This window comes from Calidris pugnax, unplaced genomic scaffold, assembly GCF_001431845.1.
Source record: "Calidris pugnax isolate Ruff unplaced genomic scaffold, ASM143184v1 scaffold118, whole genome shotgun sequence".
Taxonomy (NCBI): Eukaryota; Metazoa; Chordata; class Aves; order Charadriiformes; family Scolopacidae; genus Calidris; species Calidris pugnax.
Window position 1 is genome coordinate 1,189,252 of NW_015090855.1, and position 23,764 is coordinate 1,213,015.

The following is a 23,764-nucleotide window of genomic DNA, read 5'->3' on the forward strand; positions in this document are numbered from 1 at the left end:
GCCAGATTTAGAGACTCGTGAAAGAGCTGTGGGGATTCACCAGCAAATTAAAGTGTTGTGTGTGTTTCAGAAGGAATTCATATGAAAATGACCTTTTAAGGATGCAGACTGTCAGTGGTCAGACGTGGTAGCTGCTGTTAATGTGTGAGTGGGTAGGCTGCACAGGTGAGTAACTCTGTGTGGCCGTACAGCACGTGTGCATTCATGTTCAGCTCTTAAGTCCTAGCAAATCACATGATTAAATACAGTCAGCCTTTTTCTTTACCTTGCAAACTGTGGTCCATTGGAAAGTGCTTGGTTTCTTCAAAGGCCTTAGTTATTACTGGTCCTTTTAGAAGTGCATTGATTGCATCAACCTACAATTGGAATGTTTTCAATCAGTGTTAGTCAGATTTGCAGAAGAAAATCTGAACAGAAGAATTCTTGTGGGAAAATGCAAAAGCCATTACACTATTTGTATTTTGGAATGATTTCTCGTTGACAAATAGCATTAAGACTTTCTAACCATGAACTGGCCTAAAGAGCCTCACGTTGAATACAGCATTTTGCACAATGATGAAGTACGTGCTGATGACATAAAAGATAATATAAAACAGTTCTCTGGTGCTATGCATCTATAAAGACATCTGTTGGCTAAACTTGTGAGGACTCTCCCAAGATCTGTAGATGTGATCCATTTAGATCATACAAGGTATTAGAATTCTGTTCATGTTTCCCTTTTTTTCATGAAAGCTTTTTTCCCCTCAGTCTAATGCCTGAGATAAGGCAGGTCAACCTTCCTTACATCACACAAGGCAACTGGAGTGTTGACAAAACTGATTCTCAAGCTGTCCCATACTATACTTGTTTGCCCTGTACCCCAAAATCTTGATAGTTTGCCTTCCATCAAAATATGATTTAATTAAACAATTTGATACTTCCCATTTCTTGTATTGACACGGATAAAGAGAAAGCAATTCTGTGTAATAGTAACGCTTTACACACCTGGTTAAAAAGATGTTCCAGACAGCCATGAAGTTTGTCTTGTTTGTCTAAAGGAATCCTCATATCATTGGGGAGTTCATCTCCTAATAAAAGAAAGATTAAAAACTTTTAACTGTCTTACCAATGTAATCTGTGATGAGGTCACAGATGACACAAGCACATCTTCACACTGAAGTGGGTGAAAAATGATTGCTGCTCTATCTCTAATTCATAGATCAAAATACTCGTGATTTTTGATATAATGCAAATGTCCAATAACTAAAGAAGCTTATCCCTGCCTAATACCTCTTCCATATTCCACATTTACTGTAGTTCATTAGAAAAAAGAACAAATCTCTATCTTTAAATTCTTGAGATTAGTTTTGAAGAAACCACATTTGCAACGTCAACATGCAAGTGCTTATAATCAGCAGAGAGTTATCAGCTCTAAGGGCTCTGGTATGAGAAATGCGTGTGGTCTGTGCGTGTTCTCACCTGATCCCATCTCATCACTGCCCAGGTAGGAGCTGTTGCTCCGCACGCTGGTGTACGACAGCACCGAGTCCCGGTTACTGTTGCATTCACTAGAAAGAAAATCAAAGAAGGTGACTGAAAATCAGCTGTCCTTGCACCCACTCTGATACCCTGTCATTCTGTTTGTGTTAACACTGCAGTCCCCAAAGCTAATTATGTTACACGTATACAAAAGAAAACCTAATGACATGCAGAGCAACCATTAAGCAATGCCCCTGGGGCTGGCACTGTAAGGAGATGTCTTTTTCCATTTGTAGTGACCACTCAATGCTCAGTATATTGCCTGGATCCTATAAATAATGAAGATGGACTTCCCACCATGGACCTCATCTGGGTCACATCATTGAACATGCTCTATGAGCATGGAGTAGGGGAGAAATAATTAAAATCGGTGAGACAATCTCCACTATACTCAACATTTGTTGCCAATTCTCAAGATATTAACAGCATCCAACTTAAGCAAACATTGACGCTGCAGAAGCCCAGATATTGGAGATGGGAGAGAAAATATAAGGAATCTACACCATTGGAGAATCAGACACTGAAGACCCTAAAATTGTCCCGGGAAGCAGAGGAGCCACTACAGTTGGCTTCACACCAATGTTGGCTCATGCACACATGGAAAATTCTGTTTAAGGTTCACTTTATACTAACCATAACTTCATAGAGATAACCAAAAAGGCTGTGGATCTCAGTCTGTCCCCCTCCAGTTAAGTGACACTGTGCTTTTAATGGTACAAGTCCAAAACAAAGCCTACAAAATCGTCCATATTATCTCTTCCTCTGTTTTTACTTTAGACTGAGATGAGAGAAAAAAAATAAGAGCAATTGAAAGAATCCTAACCAGGGTTCTTGCCTGTCCTTTGTTAAACTTATTAGCAAAGAAATTTATTTTTTCTGAAGATTAATTCTTATGGCAACTACTCTGCAGTACGAACTCTTATGAAATTTGACTTACACCTCCAAATGATCCGAAAGAAAGAAGCATAGCTAATGCAAACAAGATTTTTTTTTATCTGTGATTTGCTTATTTTTGTAGCTCCTCAGTAGTTTTTCAGCTCAAAAACCATCAAAATACATTTTATTCCCCCTTGAGTAACTATTATCTGTAATATATGCTTAATTCTCTGTCTCTGTCTAATAAAGATAAGACAGAATAATCTTTCTCATCTTACATTTATGTCTAAAATTTTGGAACGCGTGACAGACCCACAGAGACTGTTTTGATGTCACTAGTCAGCTTTACCCAGAATAGATTAGCCTCAATTACAGAAACCATTTAAACTAAACACTGTTTATAAATGGGATTCCCATTAACAATGAAGGAAATGCAGCACATTTCAATACAAAAAGCTTCAGAGAACACGTGCAGATTTAAATCTAGCACAATAAATAGATGCCACAGATCTCAACTTTGTGAGTGCTGGTTTTGTTTCTTTACTGACTTCATATTTGCTGTCCTTGGAGACATTCAATACTCAACTGGACAAGACCTTGAGCACTCAATCCTGTAGGTCTGTTCTGAGCGAGAGACTGGGCCACGTGGGCTCCAGAGACCCCTTCCAATGTAACCTGTCCTGATTCTGTCATTGCTGCAGTCCTGCAGGAACCTCATATATTGCTGCTTGTGCTAGTGCAAGCCCAACAGCAAGTCGAGAATCAGGCCTGTAGCAGGGAAGTTTCAAAGATGCATCATTCAGTGAAGTTACTCAAATCCTCCCAAAGTAAAGTATCTTTACTCCTTTGTATTGGCAAAGGGCTCTGCCCTTCCTAGACATGTAAAAATGTCCTATTAGGGATGTCAAATTGCAATGGGCAGACATGACTGCAACTTGTTCCATTTCTTCTGACGCTGAGTTTCCAAATGTTTCCTCAGACAGATTTGGAGTGTGTGAGATTTCCTTCAGTAGCAAATATTCCTGGAGAAGCAGCAGTCAATCCGAACCCAAAACCAAGATTTTGAGACACCTGAATAAACATTTGCATTTGTGGTTTCAAAGGCCCATTAAAAATAAAAAGCTCAATGTCCTTTTTGGTTTCTCAGTGTCTTAAGACTTTTGAGAAAATTGTTTGCAGAATTGAATGGAAACATCCCCTTACAACAGCAGCTGTTACAAGATCAAGCAGTTTGCAAACTATACCATATAGAAAGTCACACTAGACCTATTTATTTAATTTTATTCAATTTTCTAGAAGCGTTAATATTTTGGCATTGTTATGAGGAAAGGTTTTTTGCTGTGTATGTCTCCATGGTAATAAATGTAATGAAATAAGTACAGCTAGTGAATACAGAGTAACTGACTGACTGGAGAACAACCTGCTTGTTGAATCCCTATCTGGATTAGAACTTCGAAACATTGTATTAGTTTAAGAGGCACAATCTTCAGACTGACCTGTAGGAGTCTCTGAAACTCATTGTGTCATGTCCAGAGTCTTCCTGGTCCTCCTCAGAAACTTTGAAACAGACCTTCTTGATTCCACCGTGCTCAGCTTTGTCAGTCTCGCTCTCTTCTGTTCCCAGGGAAGTTGCAGATGTCTCCTCAGTAGATGGTGGCTCACAGGCACCACCTTCTGTGGGTTCTGTTATGGTGGACAAAAGTCTGCAAAAGTAAGACACAGAGTTCTCAGGGACTGGTGGGCAGTCTCCCAAATGGCATATAATGACTGAGGCTGGAGTTGAGCTGTGTGAAGTCACAAGTAACCTTATCAGCATTTTACACTGACTACAGCCACGTCAAACTGCGAGCTCTGAAAGGGGTTTATTGAAATCTTTGAATCTCAGTTCACAAAAACTCCTGTTTCCATAGGTACCCAACCTCCATAAGGTACAGCTTAATCACTGTAACCACAGTGGCCTGAAAGGACTCTGGTTTTAATTTGCCAAAGTCCTCACTTTCTCTGCCCAAGGCGCTGGGTTTCTCCTCTGGGGCCAAGCCTCAGCTCCTTGGCTCCACCCAGCAGCAACCACCCTTTCTTTGCTATGTCTGAGCCCAGGCTCCACATACTTCCCATCACCTGGAGTTTTGGTGCACGATGGCCTGTTCCTTTTTGTTACTGGGATTCCTGGAAGTGGCCGTGAGCAGCTGAGGGCAGCTCATGGCCTCCTCCCACACAGGTCACCCCGGCAGCCCCTGCCACCAGAACCCTGCCAGTTATGTACAACAGACAGACACACTACTCAAATCTTCATTACTCCTACTGGGAGACACATGGTGACAAAAAGTACAAAAAGAGGAAAGGAAAACGTAGGTGCCATAGAGAAAGCTGCCTGAATTCCCAAGTTTTCCTTAGTCTGCTCTATGATAGACAAAATCTCAAGGGTAGGGACTCTTTCTGTATGGAATTCCGCAACCGCTGTTGGCACCAAATAGATTCTTATATTGGAACACACAGTAAGAGAAACAGTGGCTGCTGAATTCAGGTGGACTTTGAGGAGCAAAGGACAATAATATATACACTGGTGGATCTGCACAGGAGTAGGTTTGACACAACCAGCAAGGAGCTGTAATGCAGGTGTGGGTGTGAACAGGTGAGTGTGAGTACAACAGCTGGGGCTGACAAGCACAACCCCTTGTTCTGAGACTGTCACCTCCGTTTGATCCCAACCGCGGCACCGCTCTGCAGCACACCCTGCTCCTTACTCACTTATTGATCTGGATGACGTATTGCTTCATTTCCTTCACTGCAATGTCAAGTTTGTTAAAAAGGTGCAAGTAGGAGTCCTGTATCTCCCGATCTTCCTGTTTCAGCAGAAAACTGAGTCCTCTTTCTTCCTGCATTATTCCTCCATTCTGCTGGCCAAAGCTGCCATCAAGGTCTCCATCTTCTGGGGGCAGACACCTCCAGGAGGGTGCAGCCATAGTGGTGATGCAATGCTGAGTATATGAGACTGGATTTAAGGTACCTACTGAAAATCGAAGGGTCTAGTTAGTGTGGCTCTCATGACTTTCCCCACTGCATCCCAATAATGATAGTTTAGGATAGGTGGAATTTTAACAGGAATAAATAAAATTTCACAAAATAATTTTATATAATTATTTTCTATGAAAAAACATTCTTCTTTTTTTTTTTTTAAAAAAAAAACGGCGGCTTTTTTCCCCCTGGTGTGCCAACTAGATGTTTTGAATTTACCACAGTGCAGAAACAGGTTAATTTATGGAAGTAAAGACAGCAACTGTCCACACATAGACTCATACAGACACATGGATAGTATCTAAAAGCATTTGTTGAAATGTTAATGAATTCAGGTTCTCGGGAGTTGGTCTGTGTTATTATTCCAGCTTTACGAACATTTATACACACATACACACACTTATATACACACAGGTTTTGGTATGGTACTTTGCTAACCACCTTAGCTTGCATTAAACATAATGCAGAATTCTAATATTTCTAATATCTTCAAGCAAGCAGGACTTCTTTATTGACCTCACTTTGAATAGTCAATGCCATTCTTCAGAAAATTGGTCAGTCTACACTTCCCTGGGTCTCTTCCAAGCATTCCTACTCTCTGACCTTCGCAAGACTGAATCAGAAGCATATTAAGTGAGATCACGATGAAGAAATGTTGGAACTCAAATAATCAGGTTGTAGACCAAATGCTGTATAGCAACTATTTATCAGAAAATAGGTCCCCTTGACAGAGTAGAGACTTCCAGCTTCAATGCATGGAATTTATCTAGCAATGACAAAAGAGAACAGCACTACAGTCTGATTGACTCGTGTTTTCCCCCTGAATGCAGTCTCTCTTCACAGCACTAGCACTACTATTAGCCCCTATTCACTGTTTTTAATCAGTAAGTCAGCTCTACTAAAGTGCAAACAATACTCCAGGACACTTAATTATCATGAGCTGACCACACTGCTTCGCTAGTAAAATCATTTGACCTGACACTTCTCTATGCTTCTAAAGGCATCACTATTTTACAACACAAGGAGGCTGTCATTTTACTGTAAGATTTTAAGGAGGAAAAAAGGCTGGTGGCAAGTCTGTGTTTCTTTGGAACTTATTTTGACCTTGATGAGCACTGGAAAGAGACAACTTTTTATGCAAATGAAATCAGTATGATTTGAAAGTTAATTATCACCTTGTTCTGGATCAAGACCAATAATAGAGGGCTTCCGTCCAATGCGAATGCTGAACGACCTCCCTGCTGAGGTAGTGTTTTTGGGGTATGATACCTCCATGAGGTTAACGTGGCAGTTGGTGGGGCAGAAATCCATGCTGTTGAGGGAATGTGGCTCCATGATGGCTTGTTTGAAGGCTGGGCTCACCTTTGTTTTCAATTCATCTGCAAACTGGGAGAAATAAAGCAAGTATGTGCTACTTCACTTGCAAAAAATGGTGATACAATATAGACAATCCTTTTATCTTCTTGCCTCCTATTCCAGAATAATACAATTTCTGCTACAATAAAACAATATTCCAGAACAATACAATAATATAATCCAGCTGCAGCTGGAATAACATATTAAAATAATAAAAGGCTCATAAAACAACAAATGAAAGCACTTAGCTATACCTTCTAGGACTCACTTTTCAAACAACTGAGGTAACTGAGCAAAAGAGCACAGGTAGTTTGCTTACACTATGATACACTGTACTTCTGTTCATGTTAAATTGAACAGTGATCATTCTGTTGTCATATTTATTCATTGATACAGTGGAAATGAACCTGCAATAATATGTTATTAGACACAGCTTTAGGAATGCTTTACAGATATGGTCCTTTTCCCTCAAAACTTGCCATTTCAGTAACTTGCGGAGCTGTTTTCATGCCTCTAGGACACCTCCCTCTAAAGCAGTTCAGATTCATTAATAAAGAATACTAAGACCCGTTATTACAATGAAGTATTGTCTCGAGACTTCACCAATAACTGCCAGTGTTGTACCTCTTGGTAGTTTGTGAGCCTTCTGCTAATGCTTTCCAGCTTAGTGTCACAGATCTGCCGGAATTCATACTGGGGCATGGTGGCCACAGCACTGCTTAGGGATATCAGTCTTTTGCAATTCCTTACGAAGTGATTGTCCTCTGCAGCAAAGGCCTCTAAAATCTAAACAAGAAGACAGGATGTCAATGATACGAGACTTCACAGAGAAGGAAAATACAGTTTTCTTCCACTGAGTAAGTGGCAACGCCCCCACGTTGTCATTGTTGAATAAAGTTGCCTCCAGAAGAAGCTGCCTTTATTACCGCCTGAAAACCACTATCATGTCTAACCCCCAGAGTCATAAAACAGTCTTCAAAATTTTTTAGAATAACTGAAATGGAGCAAAATACCCACTGTCACAGTGCTCTGGTGTACTTTCATGGGACATAACAATAATGTTACTGGGATGTGACAGAAAACATTTACAATTAGCTCATTATTGCCTCAGATGACCCAAATACTAACTGCACTGCTGCTTTCCAACAGCAGCAGTTCTACTTGCTTCCTCTAGTGATCCCTCCAACCTATAGCTGTGAAAAAGCTGCTTGATTTTCTTCCAAGGTAAATTCTTGCCTGAAAAGATTAATCTTGAGTATCAGGTAAGAGTATGTTACCAGACAGATGGAAGTGAGAATTCCACAGCTGAGGTCTCCCCTCCCTCTACCTCAACAGCCAAAGTCCTGGAAGCATTTGCTGACTTGCTCATACCAAAGGAGCTATTATAACTTGGTGCATTCTAATGAAGAAAGCTCCAGGTAGGGTTGAGAAGACCATGTGCTACCTCATGTGAAGAGCAAAGCAAAGCCGCCAGAGAAATGCCAGCATTACTGGCTTCCCTGTTCTGTTCAGGAATGAAGCTGCCCATGTATGTTTTCCAGTACCTTTGCAGTGAGATTGAAGCAACCTTTTGGTTCCACAATTTTCTCCAGGACAAAGGATTTGATCCCTGCGCTGCTGACATACTCGTACACCACCCCGTGCTCCAGGTGGGTGTTATCGACAGTCAGGCTAATGAGAGGTGTCTCTTCACTAATTGTCAGCGGAGAGCTGATGGTCTGTGGTGTCTGGGCTGGAACCAAGATAAGTCATTAGAGGTGTCTGGCAGCACACACAAAGACAGGCACACACAGGGAAGACAAACCTGTTGGGAGGTATTATTAATCGCAAAGACACATAGACACCACCTTTGGGTCAAGGAGTCTCTGAGCCACGTACTGCTGGAGGCTGGGAGAATATTCTGAGGAAGACATTTGCTGTTGGCCACTACAGGAGACAGTGGTAGGGGTTTAGACCATCCTCGTGCTCCAATCCACGTTCTCCTGTTCTTTCCTGGGTGCGTGCTCACATCCACGCACAGGACACTACGATTAGTTCTGCTCAGCACTCAGACACACAGACCCCAGCAGAAGCTTTCAAAGGGAAGTGAAGTACGTTAATCTCAGAGTCTCCTTGTTTGTAATGACCCTCTGGAAGACTGCCACTTTTCTGTCCAGTTTTGGGAAATGCTCCAGATGCATTTTCTGTGCAGCTGTAAGACTGAGATGGCAGGGCAGGGGTGGGGTGAAGAGATAACATTTTTTACACACAGCAATGCTACTGTCCCCAGAGAGCAGATTTAAGTTATAGTGAGACTGAGATTTGCCAGAGAATTGCTCACATGCCTCTACCAGGGCACTGCTCCAGCCATTGCTGCACTGTTTGACCATTAGATTTCCAGGCTCATCAGACCCTCGACAGGATCCACACAGTTGTGGATCTGCTCCTGGAGAAGTTGCCAATGTCACTCAGTGTCCAGACTCAGTCCTTTGGATTGAATCTGGGTTCAGAATTCTCCCCTGACATCTACTTTTCCAAATAAGCTCTCAACATGAAGATAAAGCAGTGTTTTTTATGAGTTACACTTTTCTAAGCTGGAGGAAATACACCCACCTTTTACTGACAGTGGTAACATGCTCTGAAATCTTGCTCCAGATCACAGTAATTTAAAATCTTAATTTTTAATCACAGAAGTCATGTTACTTGCAGAGCTTCCCTCTCCAGCTGCTACTGCCCATAAATTCCTGGTTTGCAGGGGCAAGCAAATGATTTTAAAAATGCTGAGCCTTTTCATTCCAAAAACTGTCTCTCTTGTAAAGATTAGGGAGTCACAGGAGTATGATTTCTATGTGTATGTCAATTTTTTTCTTCTCCTGAATCAACTGCAGCACAAGAGTACTTTGGCAGACCTCATTCTATTACAAAGCTTTATCTAGACAAGACATATTCTATAATAATAATTACACTTTATATTTCTACTGCAATTTTCCTTCCGGAAGTCCCTGAATCTTCCCTAGGTTTCCCTCCCCCATAAGAATCTTTACCAGATTCCTGTTGGCTATTTTGAAGGGGATCCAATTCTGCACCTTCTTCCAGTGAAGAGTCTTCTTTGCTGGAGCCAGGATGGCTGCCATTCAGATAGGCAGTGGACGCTGCTTGCTGAACTCTGTCCTCCTCAGCATCTTCATGTGTTCTGTACACCCACTGGTACAACCCCTGTTAAGAGACAGAGGCTTCAGCAATGACCTCAGTAAAAATGCCTGATCTCTGTATGTTTGGATTACAAAGGTGAATCTAGTCATCAATTTTATAACTTCTAATTTGGCTGAAATATCAATATTCCCTCCGCTTTCCTCTGAACTTCAGAGAATGTAAAATCTAGATAAATATCTGGATGGACTAGTTTTAGCAATACTTTATTTAGTACTGTTTGCAGTGTATGAGCTGGCATACATATTATTTGTGGATGTTTTGCAACTTTAGGCAACTGTAATCAGCTCCCGCACTTACACTAGGACCTGGGCACGGGAGTAAGTCAGTCAAGAGAGACAGACATGCATAATTTGTTTCTCTGAATATTGAGTGAGCATAAAAGCACAGAATAAGGGGAGGAATTAATGTACTTCCTTTGAGGTTTTGTATTCATACCAGTGCTTCCTGTTGTCTGGTCCTGTAGGCTGTAAAGTGCTCCAGAACTTCCATATAATTTCCATGTGCTGCATTATTCCCATTAACTTTCAAAATACACTGCCCTGGATGAAGGCCTACAGCTGCAGCCTCAGAACCTGGAAAATCACCAGGAGAGGAGTTAGACAGTAAAGCCATCTGACTAGGGAAGAGAACACTGGAAAGTTTGCAAAGGGTTTCTTTGCAAACAACTAAGAAGAAAAGGTAGTTGAACCCTGTCAGGCTTTTGCTATTAAGTACTTATTCTGGGAGCTTGTTGTACAAGGAAAACATTGTGCATCTGTCCTTCATATTTTCAGCAGTGCTGGGAAAAACAGAGACCTCCTAAACCTAAATGCATTCATGCTAGAAATTGAAATTCCTGTGGGAAATCATTTGGGATTCTTACATGGCTCTCCTAGCCTTATGATTACATTAGCTGAGGTCTCGCTTAAATGTAAGCAGTTATATTTGTTTCAGCTTGGTGCACTTGAAAGATACAGAACACTTGCATGTTATGCAATTTGCCACGGTCTAAGAAGAATGCAATGATGTTCTTATAACTAGAGTAAGCCTAGGGTGCAATAACCGACTTCCGTGGATTTGTGAACAAGACTCAGATCAAACCCAGCTCCTAGAAATCTACAGTTAAGGTGATTAATTTTTTTTTAAGGCACCATCATTTAAAATTCAGACAGTGTTAGTCCAAACGCAATTTGTCTTCTGCTAGCAAAATCCTGAAAAGGGAGTATCTTTCTAGCTGCCACTTTCAGTTTGTGCTCTTCAGACTGTTAGAAAATAGTTATAGGTGCTGTTATGAGTGTAACCAACGTGTCTCCATGAGAACATTGTTTGTTGCATTAGTGTGCTGCCTGTTGGCTGTATACTAACTGCACATATTTGGATATAGGTGTTTGCTCTGAAGGAAGGAAGTGGTCCATGCCTGAAAGGTCATATATTCTGCTTCTGCTGAAAATAAAGGTTAGAGCTGTGATCTAGTTGCAGCTCAGTTCACATTTCGGTTACGGAAGTAGTAAATCTCTCTGTCAAACTGTGTTTTCTCCTTTTAAAAAGACTAAGAAAAGCAGTTCACCTCTATCTTGTATCGGTAATTTATAGCAGCATTACCCAACATAAAGAGAGAAGTAGTCTTCAAGTCTTATATCATACTTTGTGATGTACATTAAGAAACATCATCTGTCTGCCAAGCTGCTGATCCCACAGCACATCCAGAACTGCAGTGACCCAAACTGTGGCTGAGCACAGGCAAAAATACCAAAGAGGCAACAGACAGCATTACAGCTCAAATCTTTCTCAGCCATCTCAGTTTTAAATTTCTGTTTCCTGCAGCTGTAAAGCTGTATCTTAGTAGTCGTAGAGGAAACAAGGTTGGGATCACTACGCAAGGGCATTTCTAGTTTGCAAGAGCTCCAGTGACAATGCTTTCTCACAAATCTTTCCATAGTACTACAGACTGCAGGAACACCAAGTTTCTTCTGCTATAGAATTAAGTTATTCCTTGTTTAGTGTTGATGGGATTAGTGACCCAATGTTCATAATGATACCACTTCCTCAGACTGTATTTACATCATAAGCACTTTGAGGCAGAAACTGTTTCATTTTTCTAATCCTTCTCTATCACAGACTTTCCTAGTCATTATCATTATTAAAATAAATTGTCAGAACTTGTTTAGAAGAAGTTTGACAATGAATCCTGGATATTTTTATTGATATATATACACACACACTTTTTAGACACATATATATTCTATTTAGCTGTACTCAAAGCTTAACCATACCATAGCCTTTCTACTTACCTCTTCCTAACTTTTTAGACACATATATATCCTATTTAGCTGTACTCAAAGCTTAACTATACCATAGCCTTTCTACTTACCTCTTCCTACCGCATGAACATATGGTGGTGCTGCTCCCCGTATCTGAAAGCAAAGTGCCTCAGGACAATCTGGGATTTTAATAATCCTGCAGGTAAAACAAGGAGAAGAGAAAGCAGCATTTTAAGCTAGGCTGTCAGAGCTCCGGCCGGTTCCAACAGCATCTTTCCCTGGCATTCACAACCGTGTTTTTGGATTAAAGAATGCACCCACATAGTTTACAAACAAATAACAAATAAATAGACCTGAATAAATAATCCATTCCATCTTCATTCTCCAAGGAGATTCTCTTTGTTAATTAAAATTTGGCACTTCCAAAATTATTACATCTTAAAGTGAATAACAGAACAGAAACTTATATTCACTTCCATTTCTGGGCAAACTTCAGTGCAGCTGTGCTGACTTACACCAGCTGAGAATCTTTACCGTGAAGAAAAAATAGACTGGACAAGACATCCTGGACTAGAATTCAGCATCAAGTGCTCATTGAGACATTCAATTCTATGGCAAATTCTGGGATTACAGAATCTAATAATTCACAAGACATTAACAGGGCCAAGCCTCATTATAAGATACAATAATGCTCTGAAGAACTGTAAGGCTGATATTGTTAGTGTCATCCAAAAATAAGCCAAGCTTTAATCAGGTGGAAATTGCTTTCTTTTGCACATATGTTAGAGTCTGAGAAGCTTCACACCTGAGACAGAACGACAGTCCTCATGATTCAGTTCTGTGTGTGCACAAGGAAGGCAAAGTTAACTGCAGTATAAACAGAATACATCATAACCTCTTCTAGAAGTACAAAGTTCATCACTAAACACTGTGACTCGTATCTTTCATTTGTCATTTGTTTTCCTATTGAACAGGTTCTGCATAGCAAAGTGTTTACACAGTTTTCACTACAAGTTGTAGAAGAAATATTTAGTATTTGACATTTCTTGATAATCTTCTCTGTCTGCCCATTTTGGCACTTACTCTTTTGATTTGGTAGCTACCAGGAGCCTAAGTGGCCTTCGTGAACAGAAAGACTGGTTTAAGATGGTTTCCACTTCTGAAAACGGGCGTAGGAATACTAAGTCCTCATTGATGGAATAGATTTTCCTTCCCGTCTGCAGGCCAGCCATCTGCAAATCAAACAAACACCATAGAAAGCTTTGGGTCATTGGCAGCAGCTCTGAAAGTTCAGGCCCCAAGGTTCAAGTGTTCTCTACTCACGGCCATTCCCACGACAACTGTCATATGGAATACTGTATATACAGTGTTGCCTCATCCTTAAAGTTGTCTGCATTTACAGAAACAATGAGACTCACCAATATCTGTATAAATATACCACTCCACAGACATATCTTACTTTGCAACAGATGTATCTTTTTACTTTTCTGCTACAATTTTTTTCATAGGGGACTAGGGCACCAGGAGCCAAGAATACCATTTTCAACCACTAGCCATGCAAAGCCAATCTATACCTAGCCACATAGGGAAATGTGACCTGTTTTTAAATGGTGGTAAAAACCTGTCTCAGCTTTAACTGAAGTTCTGGGTCTTCATCAGCCTACAAAGCTACAAGATTTTTATTTTAATTCCTAGATTTTTGCACCTAACTCTAGTTATTTGGAAATGGTCATACAGGCAGTCAGAAACAGACTGATAACAGAATCAGGATCCCTTATTCTGCCCCCTGGCCAATAACCCTAAACACACCACTTGATGATCTATACCAGCTAAAGTGTGACATAGGAGCACTTAGACAAGGTGTTAGGATATCAAAGAAAAAAAAAATCCCTTTAATGGAGTAAAAAGAAAAAAAAATATTAACCCTTCCCAGGTTAGAGTTCCTATGGCTTCAAGGTCCAGCAGCTGGCCTTTCTTCTAGGTATGACAAACCCTTTTCCTGTTCTGCCTCCAATCCATTTACATATTTCTTGGCTTGGAAAGTCTGAACAATACTACTGCCACATATGAAATTTGACCTGTTGGAAAAATGAATCTGAGAATGTAGGAAATCCCTGCTAACTATATCTATATATGGCTTGGCTTTTCTTAAATGTATTTTGTGGTCTGAAAGTCAGAGATCAATTTACCTACAAAAACCTATACTTTTTTGCTCAACTGAAAGCTATTAACAGGAAAAACTACAAAGTTCTCTTCTTGATTTAATTCTCAAGCTCTGTACAATTGACAACATCCTCTTGTGTACCTGGAAATAACATTTTTATTCTTTCTTGTTTTTTGGTAAATAATCTCTAAAATGGATAATAGGGATAAATAGCAATAGAGGTTTTGACTTAAAATAGAATTTGACAAACTTTGGTTCAAAATTCAATGGAAATGTTTCTGCTATTTGCATTTACTTATACTGATGAGCTTATTATAAGGTAATAATTATTATATAAATTTCTAAAGTCATTAAATTTTCAGCTTGATTTTCCCAAAGTACTTCACGCACCTAATGTATGTGTAATTAGCTACACTCTTTGCATACTTGCAATCATTCTGCCTGTGGATGACCTCTTTATATTCCTAACTTATTGCTTGTGCATATGGGACACTTCCCTGCACACATAATCACAGCAAATCCATCAATGTATGAGGTATGAAATCGCATATTAAACCCTACAAACTAGCAACTTTCAAATAAAAATGTGCTACTCTACTGGTATATAACTAACCAGGCTAAGGAAGGGTAGACAGCGTATCTCTTTAAGATTAAAGACCTACAGTGTCATACAGCTTCTGAATAACGGATGCTCCTTATGACAACTCAATGTGCTTGTCTGGATCCAGGCCACTGTTTTTTCCCAAACGCCAGCAGTGTGCTATTTGCTATTCATCTGCATGGCCACTGGCCAACCGGCTGCTTGTTGCACACAGTCTGTTCAAACACCAGACATCTGCTCGTCAGTTGGCTGTTCAGAGTAAGACAGCAATCATACCTCCCAAAAGGATCATTTTTTTCACTGTTGCTTCCTTCTGATAGAGTATCATTCATAAAACAGTTCCAGGATTAAAACTTGTGGGAATAAACCCAGCTACAATTAACCTGCAAGTGAGCTGGCTTAGAAAGGAACATAAGGTATAAACTGAGGAGACACTGACTTTCTGAATGTCTTTGTGAAGACACAGAACTTGAAACAGGCATGGGATGTGCCACAGTCCACATCAACCAACCACTGCTTTATGATTTTTGTGACCCTCTGTCTAGGTGAGCTGAGCAAGTGTTAACTGTCACAGGCAGCTGCTGCCGGGAGCATGGGGGGACAATTTCCACAGATGAGTCTGGGGCTGAGAGCTGCTTATCATTCAGCATCAGGAGAGAAAGTGCATGAGTAGCACCCACTATTCTATCTAAGGGCCAAAACTGAGAAGCTGAACACACACATCAGGCAAAGAGTTCCCAAACTGCAGTTCAAGTACCTTATCAGTCCAGGAATCTGATCATGGAATAGTTTGGGTTGGAAGGGGCATTTAAAGGTCATCTAGTTCAACCCCCTCGCAACAAGGAGGGACATCTTCAACTAGATCAGGTTGCTCAAAGCCTCGTCCATCCTCAGCTTGAATGCTTCCAGGGATGGGGCATCTACTACCTCTCTGGGCAACCTGTTTCAGTGTTTCACCACCCTCATTGTAAAAGATTTCTTTCTTATAGCTAGTCTAAATCTTCCCTCTTTTAGTTTAAAACCATTACCCCTTGTTCAATCACAACAGGCCCTAAAAGGTTTGTCCCCATCTTTCCTGTAGGCCCCCTTTAAGTACTGGAAAGCTGCAAAAAGGTCTCCCTGGAACCTTCCCTTCTCCAGGATGAACAATCCCAGCTCTTTCAGCCTGTCCTCACAGGAGAGGTGCTCCAGCTCTCTGATCATTTTCGTGGCCTCCTCTGCATGTCTTAATTTTTGTCCCTAAAGAGCGTGACAGCAGGCACAGGGTCTCTAAATGGCCTACAGCTGCTGAGCCACACAGAACTACACACTGGATATCTTTCAAGTACCACAAAGCAATTTAAAAAAGCCCAAGAATGTAATGAAATACATTAATGTTGGACCTCAGGTCTTTCCAGAATGAGCTGACAGCCCTCTGGTTCAGAGAAATGCATATTTAGTTCTTTTCTGGAGCAATATTTTAAGTCAAAGTTGAAAAGACGGGCTCATGGTCATAGATAGTTTGTCTTGGAAGATCAAGAAAAAGATTCCTTAGAACCTTGTGTGCTTCTGTTGTCTTAAAACACAACAGATTTACAGGATATTCCACAGGCATACAGCCAAAGAGGGGGCAGAAGGATTATCTGTCAGGCAATGGTTTACAGCAGAGGTTTAGATTAATAAAATTTTTGGCCAATCTGTGTTGATTTTGAGCATGAGGTAGAGCATAGGATTGGTTTCTTTGGTGACCATAAAAAAAACGAGAATCAGGAATACCAAAATAATTTAATTCTAATATTAAACTTCAGTTCAAAATTCCTTCCAGTTTGACATTCTCAAGTTGCTAAAATTAGTCTGTCCATTTCAGCTGTTTGCACTGGGCGAGTCATCTCTAGCCTAAAGCAGTGATAAACAAATGAATGTGGACATTAAAAAATGCTGTAATGGTTGTCCTGGACTTTTAATTAGAAGTACTGCCTGTGTGCTGACACAATTTACTGCAAAACCCTGGACAAGTCATTTAGTTGTCTCTTATCTTCACCTCAAGCACCTCAATAGCTTTCATAAAATAGACTTTCAGTCTGTCTGCGCCTTATTTGGGTACACGGAGGATCACATTCTATTATCCACTCAAGGGTTTTGTATGGATAAACAAATTATTATGGAATACTCAGATTCTATGACATTTGGACCACCTATGTGCCTCAAAGAAACAAAGCAAAGATAGTCTGTAGAGGTATTAAAAAATGCCACAAAAATGAGTGCATGCCTTTGAGGAGAAAAATACAAATCTAAAAACACAGCTTTCACTCAAATAAACCTTTTTCTGATTGAACATCTTTGCAATCCCAAAACAACTTTCCCTCCCTCCTCAAATGTAAGTTGCTAATGAACCTGAGGTATGCTGTCATCACACACAGAGACTGCTGTTGTCCTATCACATATTAAACATATTCAGCAAGTCACCTAAAGATGTCAAAACACTTAGCAATTTGCAGAGACAGTTTATTACCACAGGAATTGCAGAAGTTACCCAGTTTTCTATTAGCTGCCTTTAAAATGAAACTTTAAATGAAAGCAACCTTAATAGGATGGTTTTATACCTTTTCAGAGCACTGAAATATTCTTAGGCACCAAAATCAAAATATTTATGAGGGTCAGGTCATACCTCTGCAGAAGACCCTCGTCGAACTGACTTCACCACGATTGCTTTGTTCTTTTCTTCCATGTCAAATCCATAGTCATCCTCTTCCGGTAAAATCTTAAAAAGAGCACAAGGTAACGCTTCATAAATATGGAGTTAGCTAAAAAGCTGAATGATGGAGATGTGAAATTGGACTTTTCACTGCAAGCTATGATTGACATAGAATTGTAGATCTTAAGGCTGAAGGGAATGTTAGGTCATTTGGTCTGATCTCCTACATAACATAAGCCATAAAATTTAATCTAGTTATTTTTCAATTGAGCCCTTACTATAGTAAAGCAGAATTTCCAGAGAGTTATCCAGTTATGATCTGCAGTCTTTAAGAAGTGAAGAGCCTATTCCTGCCCTTGAGAGTTTGTTCCAATAGTAAATCAACTCTTTTATTAGAAACTGCATTTGGTTTTAACTCCTAGTCCTTCATTCCTCATTAGATCCTTCACTTCTAGGTTATGGAATTCATCAATATTCGGTATTTACTATTGGTGAATGTACTTACAGATGAAACTGCAGTCATTTACTTATTTTTTAAAATGCATCCCACATACCCAATAATAAACAATTTATGAGTCCTCCTCCTTAGCTATCAGTTTCAGATAAACTGGATATCTCAGGCCTATTTCTTATAGATAATGCTACACACTACATAAATGACATCATAATAGTTGGTCTGCTGGCTAAAATTCTGGATGACCAGTGAGAGAACAATTTCTGACATCTTTAGGTCCTTCCTCTAGAGTCCAGGCATGTGAGCTTTGTGTTAAGGAAAAAATACAAGACTCATGTCATGTGTTCAGTCTGTATCTTTTATGGTTGACAGAAGACTTGGTGGTTTTTGCTCCTGGGAATCCGCTTCCTCTTATTTGACCTAATAGAGATCACGCAGACCTGCCTTATAAATATTTTTAAAAAGCGTATCAATCTTGGCAAACATATGTTTCACTCATCCTTCTCTAGTGGCTTATTAACAGTGAAAAAAAAGCTTAACAACTCACTTCCCATTAAAAAAAAAAATAAAGCAAGCCTGGCCACTGGTAAATGGACAAGGGGAAATTCTACTAGATAAACATCTTGCATTTGAGCAAACACTACACATTTAAGAACCATCTGATAATTTAGCTTTATTTTTCCTTTTAACTCAATTTTATCTATAATATAGCATGCCACTGGGAAAGAAAACCTATTATTTCATTGATTCAGATGATTACTGCACTACAAAATACTGTTGTTTTTTCTACTAAAGCCAATGTCATCAGCCTATAACCTTTGTCCTTTCACAGGAATTCACCTTAGAAAAAAATTAAAGAAATAGAATAACACTTTCTTGCAGGAGCCATACAGCCATGTTAAAATAATGCATGACAATAGATCTGCAGAGAAAAAGTCTTCATCAAATGATGTTCAGATTAACTGATGGAAAGGAAAGTAAAAAGACTGAAAAGTGAGTTTGCCATTCTTAGATATTTCTAACAAAGTATTTTTAGAATCAATGCTATTTATGCATGTTTAATAAAACGAGATCTGAGAAAATTGGGTATATCACTGGTTAGATTTTTAGTGTTGCACATGTAATGAGTTTCAGCCCCGCACAATATGGGTTTAAATAGAAAATTTGTAGGATAGCTCTCCCATTCAATTCTCATTTTACATTTGAGGGGACTGTGTAGTTTCTTTTGTTGGATTTTGAAAGCATATGTGAAAAGATATTTAAAAATTTGGATACTGATCTGCTAAACTTAAGAAGCCAGCAGATACACAAACTCACATGATCTCTTGGGTGCAGCTACCATTACTATGCATGAGTATCTTTTATATGCTATCATTTTTAATTACCTGCCTTTCTCTGATCATTAGTACTGCAAAAATGCATTTGGTTTGAAAGCAAAGAACCAAAACACTTTTAAGAAATCCCAAGTGCATCAACACTAGGAACTTTATCAGCATGTTATAAAGAAAGAAATCTTACTTTCCCTATACTGACTCTTCTGTACTGGTGACACTCTCTTATGAAAAGGTAGACTAAGGATAACATTCAAACTGCAATACTTGGAGAAGGCTATGATTCATCCTTTATTATAAAGTAGTAATACCTTGCAATTCCACAGCTGAACATCATTTATCCCTAAGGAGTCCAAAGCAATTAACTAACTTGCCATCTACAAGAATTACTTCTGTGCCCCTGAAATCCAATCAGTTTTTTGAACATAAGGCAGCATCTGTTTAATCGTGACAGACAACCACGTTAAAAAAAGAGACCATATGAGAAATAAGCAGGTTTAATCAAAACCAGAGGGCAAATGTAGCCAGAACATATTCAAAGAAAATTTTGACAGAGATGGGAGGGAGGAGAGTGGAGAGAAGAAAAGCTGTGCAAGGAATGGTCTGTTACACTGCTATCTTTTATATTCATGAAGCATTTTTGGCATGTGGGGTACAATGCTTGTGTGTTACCTCTCCATTTCTGCCCCTTCCTGCACAAGAAGGATTACGGAGTCAGAAAACGCCTGTGGCATGGGGATGCTCACTGTCTGTGAAGGGAGATTTGACAGATTTCCAGGAGCAGAAGACAGAGATGTGAAGTAGCTTGGTGCTCAGCTATGGGGTAGCTTCCAGCATTACATTATTCTAATGTCACAAAAGCATGACTTTAATGCACAGGGTACAGTGTCCAGTTTACCCACCACACTTGCTGATCCCTGCAACTGTATACACACAAAGGGCCTTGGCTTGGGTACAACGATTCCCCCAGTGAAGGAGGTGAAGGAACTAGATCCATTTCACTCTCAGCAGCCTCCCCAGGCTGCTCCTACTGTTGGTGCACAAGCAGGAACACTCAGCCTAAGGTCCTGCAGACATCAGCAGCAAAAGAGGCAGCATAGGCAGATCGACCACCATTTCCCGAAACAGAGCCCAGGATGCACATCTTTCTCTTGCAGCCTTCCCTACAGCTCTCCAGCATAAACTATTCTCTGTTTGACACACTTGAACAGTCTGACTTGGTTAAGAATTTCTTAAGGAGCAGTGACTTATCAGGTAATGTCAAGTCTGAATGCTTCACAAAACTGATGAGGCTTCTGTAGCCCTCAGCAGCATCCATTTGAAGAGAGCTGTTTTCCTGCCACCTCATCTCCCAGGCTATTCCAGTCATCCCAGCCTTTCCAAAGTCCAAACCTGTGGGGCACTAAAGCAAAATTTGAAAAGACAATTTTTTTTTCCAATGAGAAGCTCCAGAATATCTAAGTCAGCCCTACGGCTATTATCTTTAAAGGTATGGTTTGCCACATTAGCAAAATAGGCTTAATATATACAAAATGATTCAAAGTTTCTTCTGGTTTGTGAGCTTTGAAACTGAGCACTGAAAGGAAACTGTTCATTCTGAACACTGAAAGATTTACAGCCTAAAGGATGTTTTTCACTTCAGAGTTCATTGCAATTTTTAGTATATGAATCCACTCAAAGCCCTTATCTGACCACACACACCTGGAGGATGGATGCCTCGTTACTGACTCGTCAGCCTGTCTCCTTGGGAGATCAGCAATCCCTAGAGGATGGGCACTTATTAGTGGCTCTCTTCCCAGGGGTGTTTTAAATCAATGATTTAATTCTCAAGCTGCAATAGACTGTGGTACACTAGTATAATGAAGAACGAAGGGAAATCTCTTTTTTGCTCTCTCTCTGCTGAAATTTTGCAGAATTAGGTCGTTTTATATTAGCAAAGCACACTAAAATAATTATCCTGGAATGATTAAAGGTTCAAAAGATTTTTATTAAGGACTAAGTATGGCTTTATTTGAGTAATGCAAATTACTATTATTTATACATAGTTAGAATAGGGAAAATGTGCTTTATAGTTCTATAAGAATTTTAAGGTGGACACTATTTTTATTGGATTAGCTGGTTTAAAACAGACAAGACGTGAACTCAAATGATAATACTACCTATTATCTAAAAACTTGGTACCTGAAGTGCTAAATTATTAGGACATTTTCATTTCCAAAGCTGATTCTAGATGTAACAGCAGTAGCAAAGTCCTGTGGACAGATGCATTTGGCATCCTAATTTTCAGATGGTAAACTGAGGCACAGAGTGACTTAAGGTCTTGCTCAGGTCACACAGTGAGCTCATGTGAGAATTTAAACCAGGAAGCCTTGACTTCTGTGCTCAAACCACTGCCTGTCACTGAGTACACCACAGTACTCGGGTCCCTGCACGAGCTGAACTCCAGGACATGCAACAGCCCTGGCTGGGAACTGCAGTGGGACACGGACACTACTCTCTCCTGCAACTGCTGCAACACACTGCTGAGAACAAGAAATATGGGATACCCTGGAAGAATGCAGGAGATATCACTGGAAAGTTGTTGAAGTTTAGACTTATAGTCCAGATCTTCAATCCAGCATGACAGTTTTGAGAATGCTGCATGAAACATTTGCAAATATCACCTTTAGAAATCACTGGAAATGCTTTTCTTTTGAGGTAAGAAAGACACTAGAGTCTCCTGAGGACTCTAGCACTGTACGTGCATTAAACCTCTTAGGTAACTTCAACAGAGGCCCATCTCTACGGGCAACTGCCCTTGCCTGATATTCAGCTCCAAGCTACCGGCTTTAATTTGAGTCGAGGTTGGCCTGGGCTAACAAGGTGCTGATTACAAGTTAACAGCACACTGCAGTAACCAAGTCACAATGCTTGGAGTCAATCCAAAATCCAAATTCTCTTCAACTATGCAAAGAATGTTGTGTATTTTTTCAGTTTATCAAGATTTATGCCTTTCAATGAGAAACTATTGCACAAATAAATGAGTATTAAATTTTGTTTGAAATGCATTTTTTCAGACTGGAAGCACTTTTTTTCTTGGCATTTCTAATGCTGTATTTGCCAAAGCTTCTGTTGTTCTCTGTTTTCAAGGTCAAGCCCTCTAGGGATAGAGCAAACTTAGATGAAGGGTGTAGGGGAAGCCCTCCATTAAACAGCTTGGACTTCATGGCAGTAGAAAAGCATGTTTCAAAAGCCAGTGCTGAGGAAATTCCATTAAACTTCCTATGGTGGGATTGGGGAAAGAGAAGGATCAATGCCCTCCTATGAGTGTAAAGAGGCAAGTAGTGATGTTCCACAGACAGCAAAGCCTCAGGATCCCAGCTGCTCATAATTGCTAAACACAGAATAAAATAGAAGTCAGGCAGAAGTTTTTTTGTGGATAAGTGTCATCCATTTACTGTACTGCTATTTGTGGGTTCTTCACAAACATTCAGGGGACTGCTAATTTGTTTGTGAAAATGAGGGCAACACATAATTTTAGCATGACTGCTACTCACTTGACAAAAATCTGTGCCCTCTAAGTAGGGGATTTCTTACTCAGCATGTGCTGTTCATTTCAGATTGTTTATTCTTTGAGATGGGACTGTATTTTGACAGAGGCTGACTGATGCATTTTAGAATGACAATAATAGTAATATTAAAATTATTCCTGTTGAAAATATTTCAGTTAGCAAATTATGGAGTGACTGGAAGGACCAATTAGGGATTATGATTAATGACTAGTAAACAGTCCATGTGCAAAGTTTGCTTGTTTGTTCTGTCTCTTTAGTGAGTACTAATAAATGATTATTACATTAACAGAAAATAGAATTGAATAACTTTAAACCCTTCATTTCACAGCTAACATATTACTGCTGCATTTCAGCATTTTAACAGAAGTGCCTCGAACTGACAGAAAAAAGTGGAAGAGACGTACTAGTCAATCTGTTTCCTCAAACTGTCTTGTCTTGATAAGGTGGAAAATTAAAAATGCCTAAACGATGGCAGTTCCCACCAACTTACATGAAACTGATCTCTGAGTGCTTTGCAAATCACAGTAAGAAACCCCACAAAGTTTATCATCTTTTAACTATTTCCCTTTATCCAACAGCTCTCCATGAGGATAATCATATTAACCTGACACGCCAGTCTCTGGCACTGGATGCACAGAGGGATAATTTTGAGGGACCGTGGTGCTTTAAATATTACTTCTGGCCACTCAGACAGAGACTGGTCTCCTGGGAGACATGACAACAGTGCTACTGGGAAGTTTGTGTGAACCACAGGAAAAATTTTCCCATATAATGGGCCTCTGGATCTTTTCC

The 23,764-nt window shown here is 39.9% G+C and overlaps 1 protein-coding gene across 1 annotated transcript in view; it reads right to left on the reverse strand.

The window, feature by feature from the left end:
• The window catches only part of PREX1 (phosphatidylinositol-3,4,5-trisphosphate-dependent Rac exchange factor 1), a 104,536-nt gene that overhangs the window by 12,855 nt on the left and 67,917 nt on the right, over window positions 1-23,764 (reverse strand). Inside the window, exons 18-30 of the mRNA XM_014943651.1 lie at window positions 17,610-17,702; window positions 13,281-13,429; window positions 12,308-12,393; window positions 10,393-10,529; window positions 9,789-9,960; window positions 8,310-8,497; window positions 7,390-7,551; window positions 6,585-6,795; window positions 5,143-5,401; window positions 3,891-4,097; window positions 1,459-1,547; window positions 985-1,067; window positions 266-356 (exon numbers count right to left, since the gene is read on the reverse strand). Of these exons, the coding sequence (XP_014799137.1) occupies window positions 266-356; window positions 985-1,067; window positions 1,459-1,547; window positions 3,891-4,097; window positions 5,143-5,401; window positions 6,585-6,795; window positions 7,390-7,551; window positions 8,310-8,497; window positions 9,789-9,960; window positions 10,393-10,529; window positions 12,308-12,393; window positions 13,281-13,429; window positions 17,610-17,702 (1,927 nt within the window). The remainder of the gene's footprint in view (window positions 1-265; window positions 357-984; window positions 1,068-1,458; window positions 1,548-3,890; window positions 4,098-5,142; window positions 5,402-6,584; window positions 6,796-7,389; window positions 7,552-8,309; window positions 8,498-9,788; window positions 9,961-10,392; window positions 10,530-12,307; window positions 12,394-13,280; window positions 13,430-17,609; window positions 17,703-23,764) is intronic.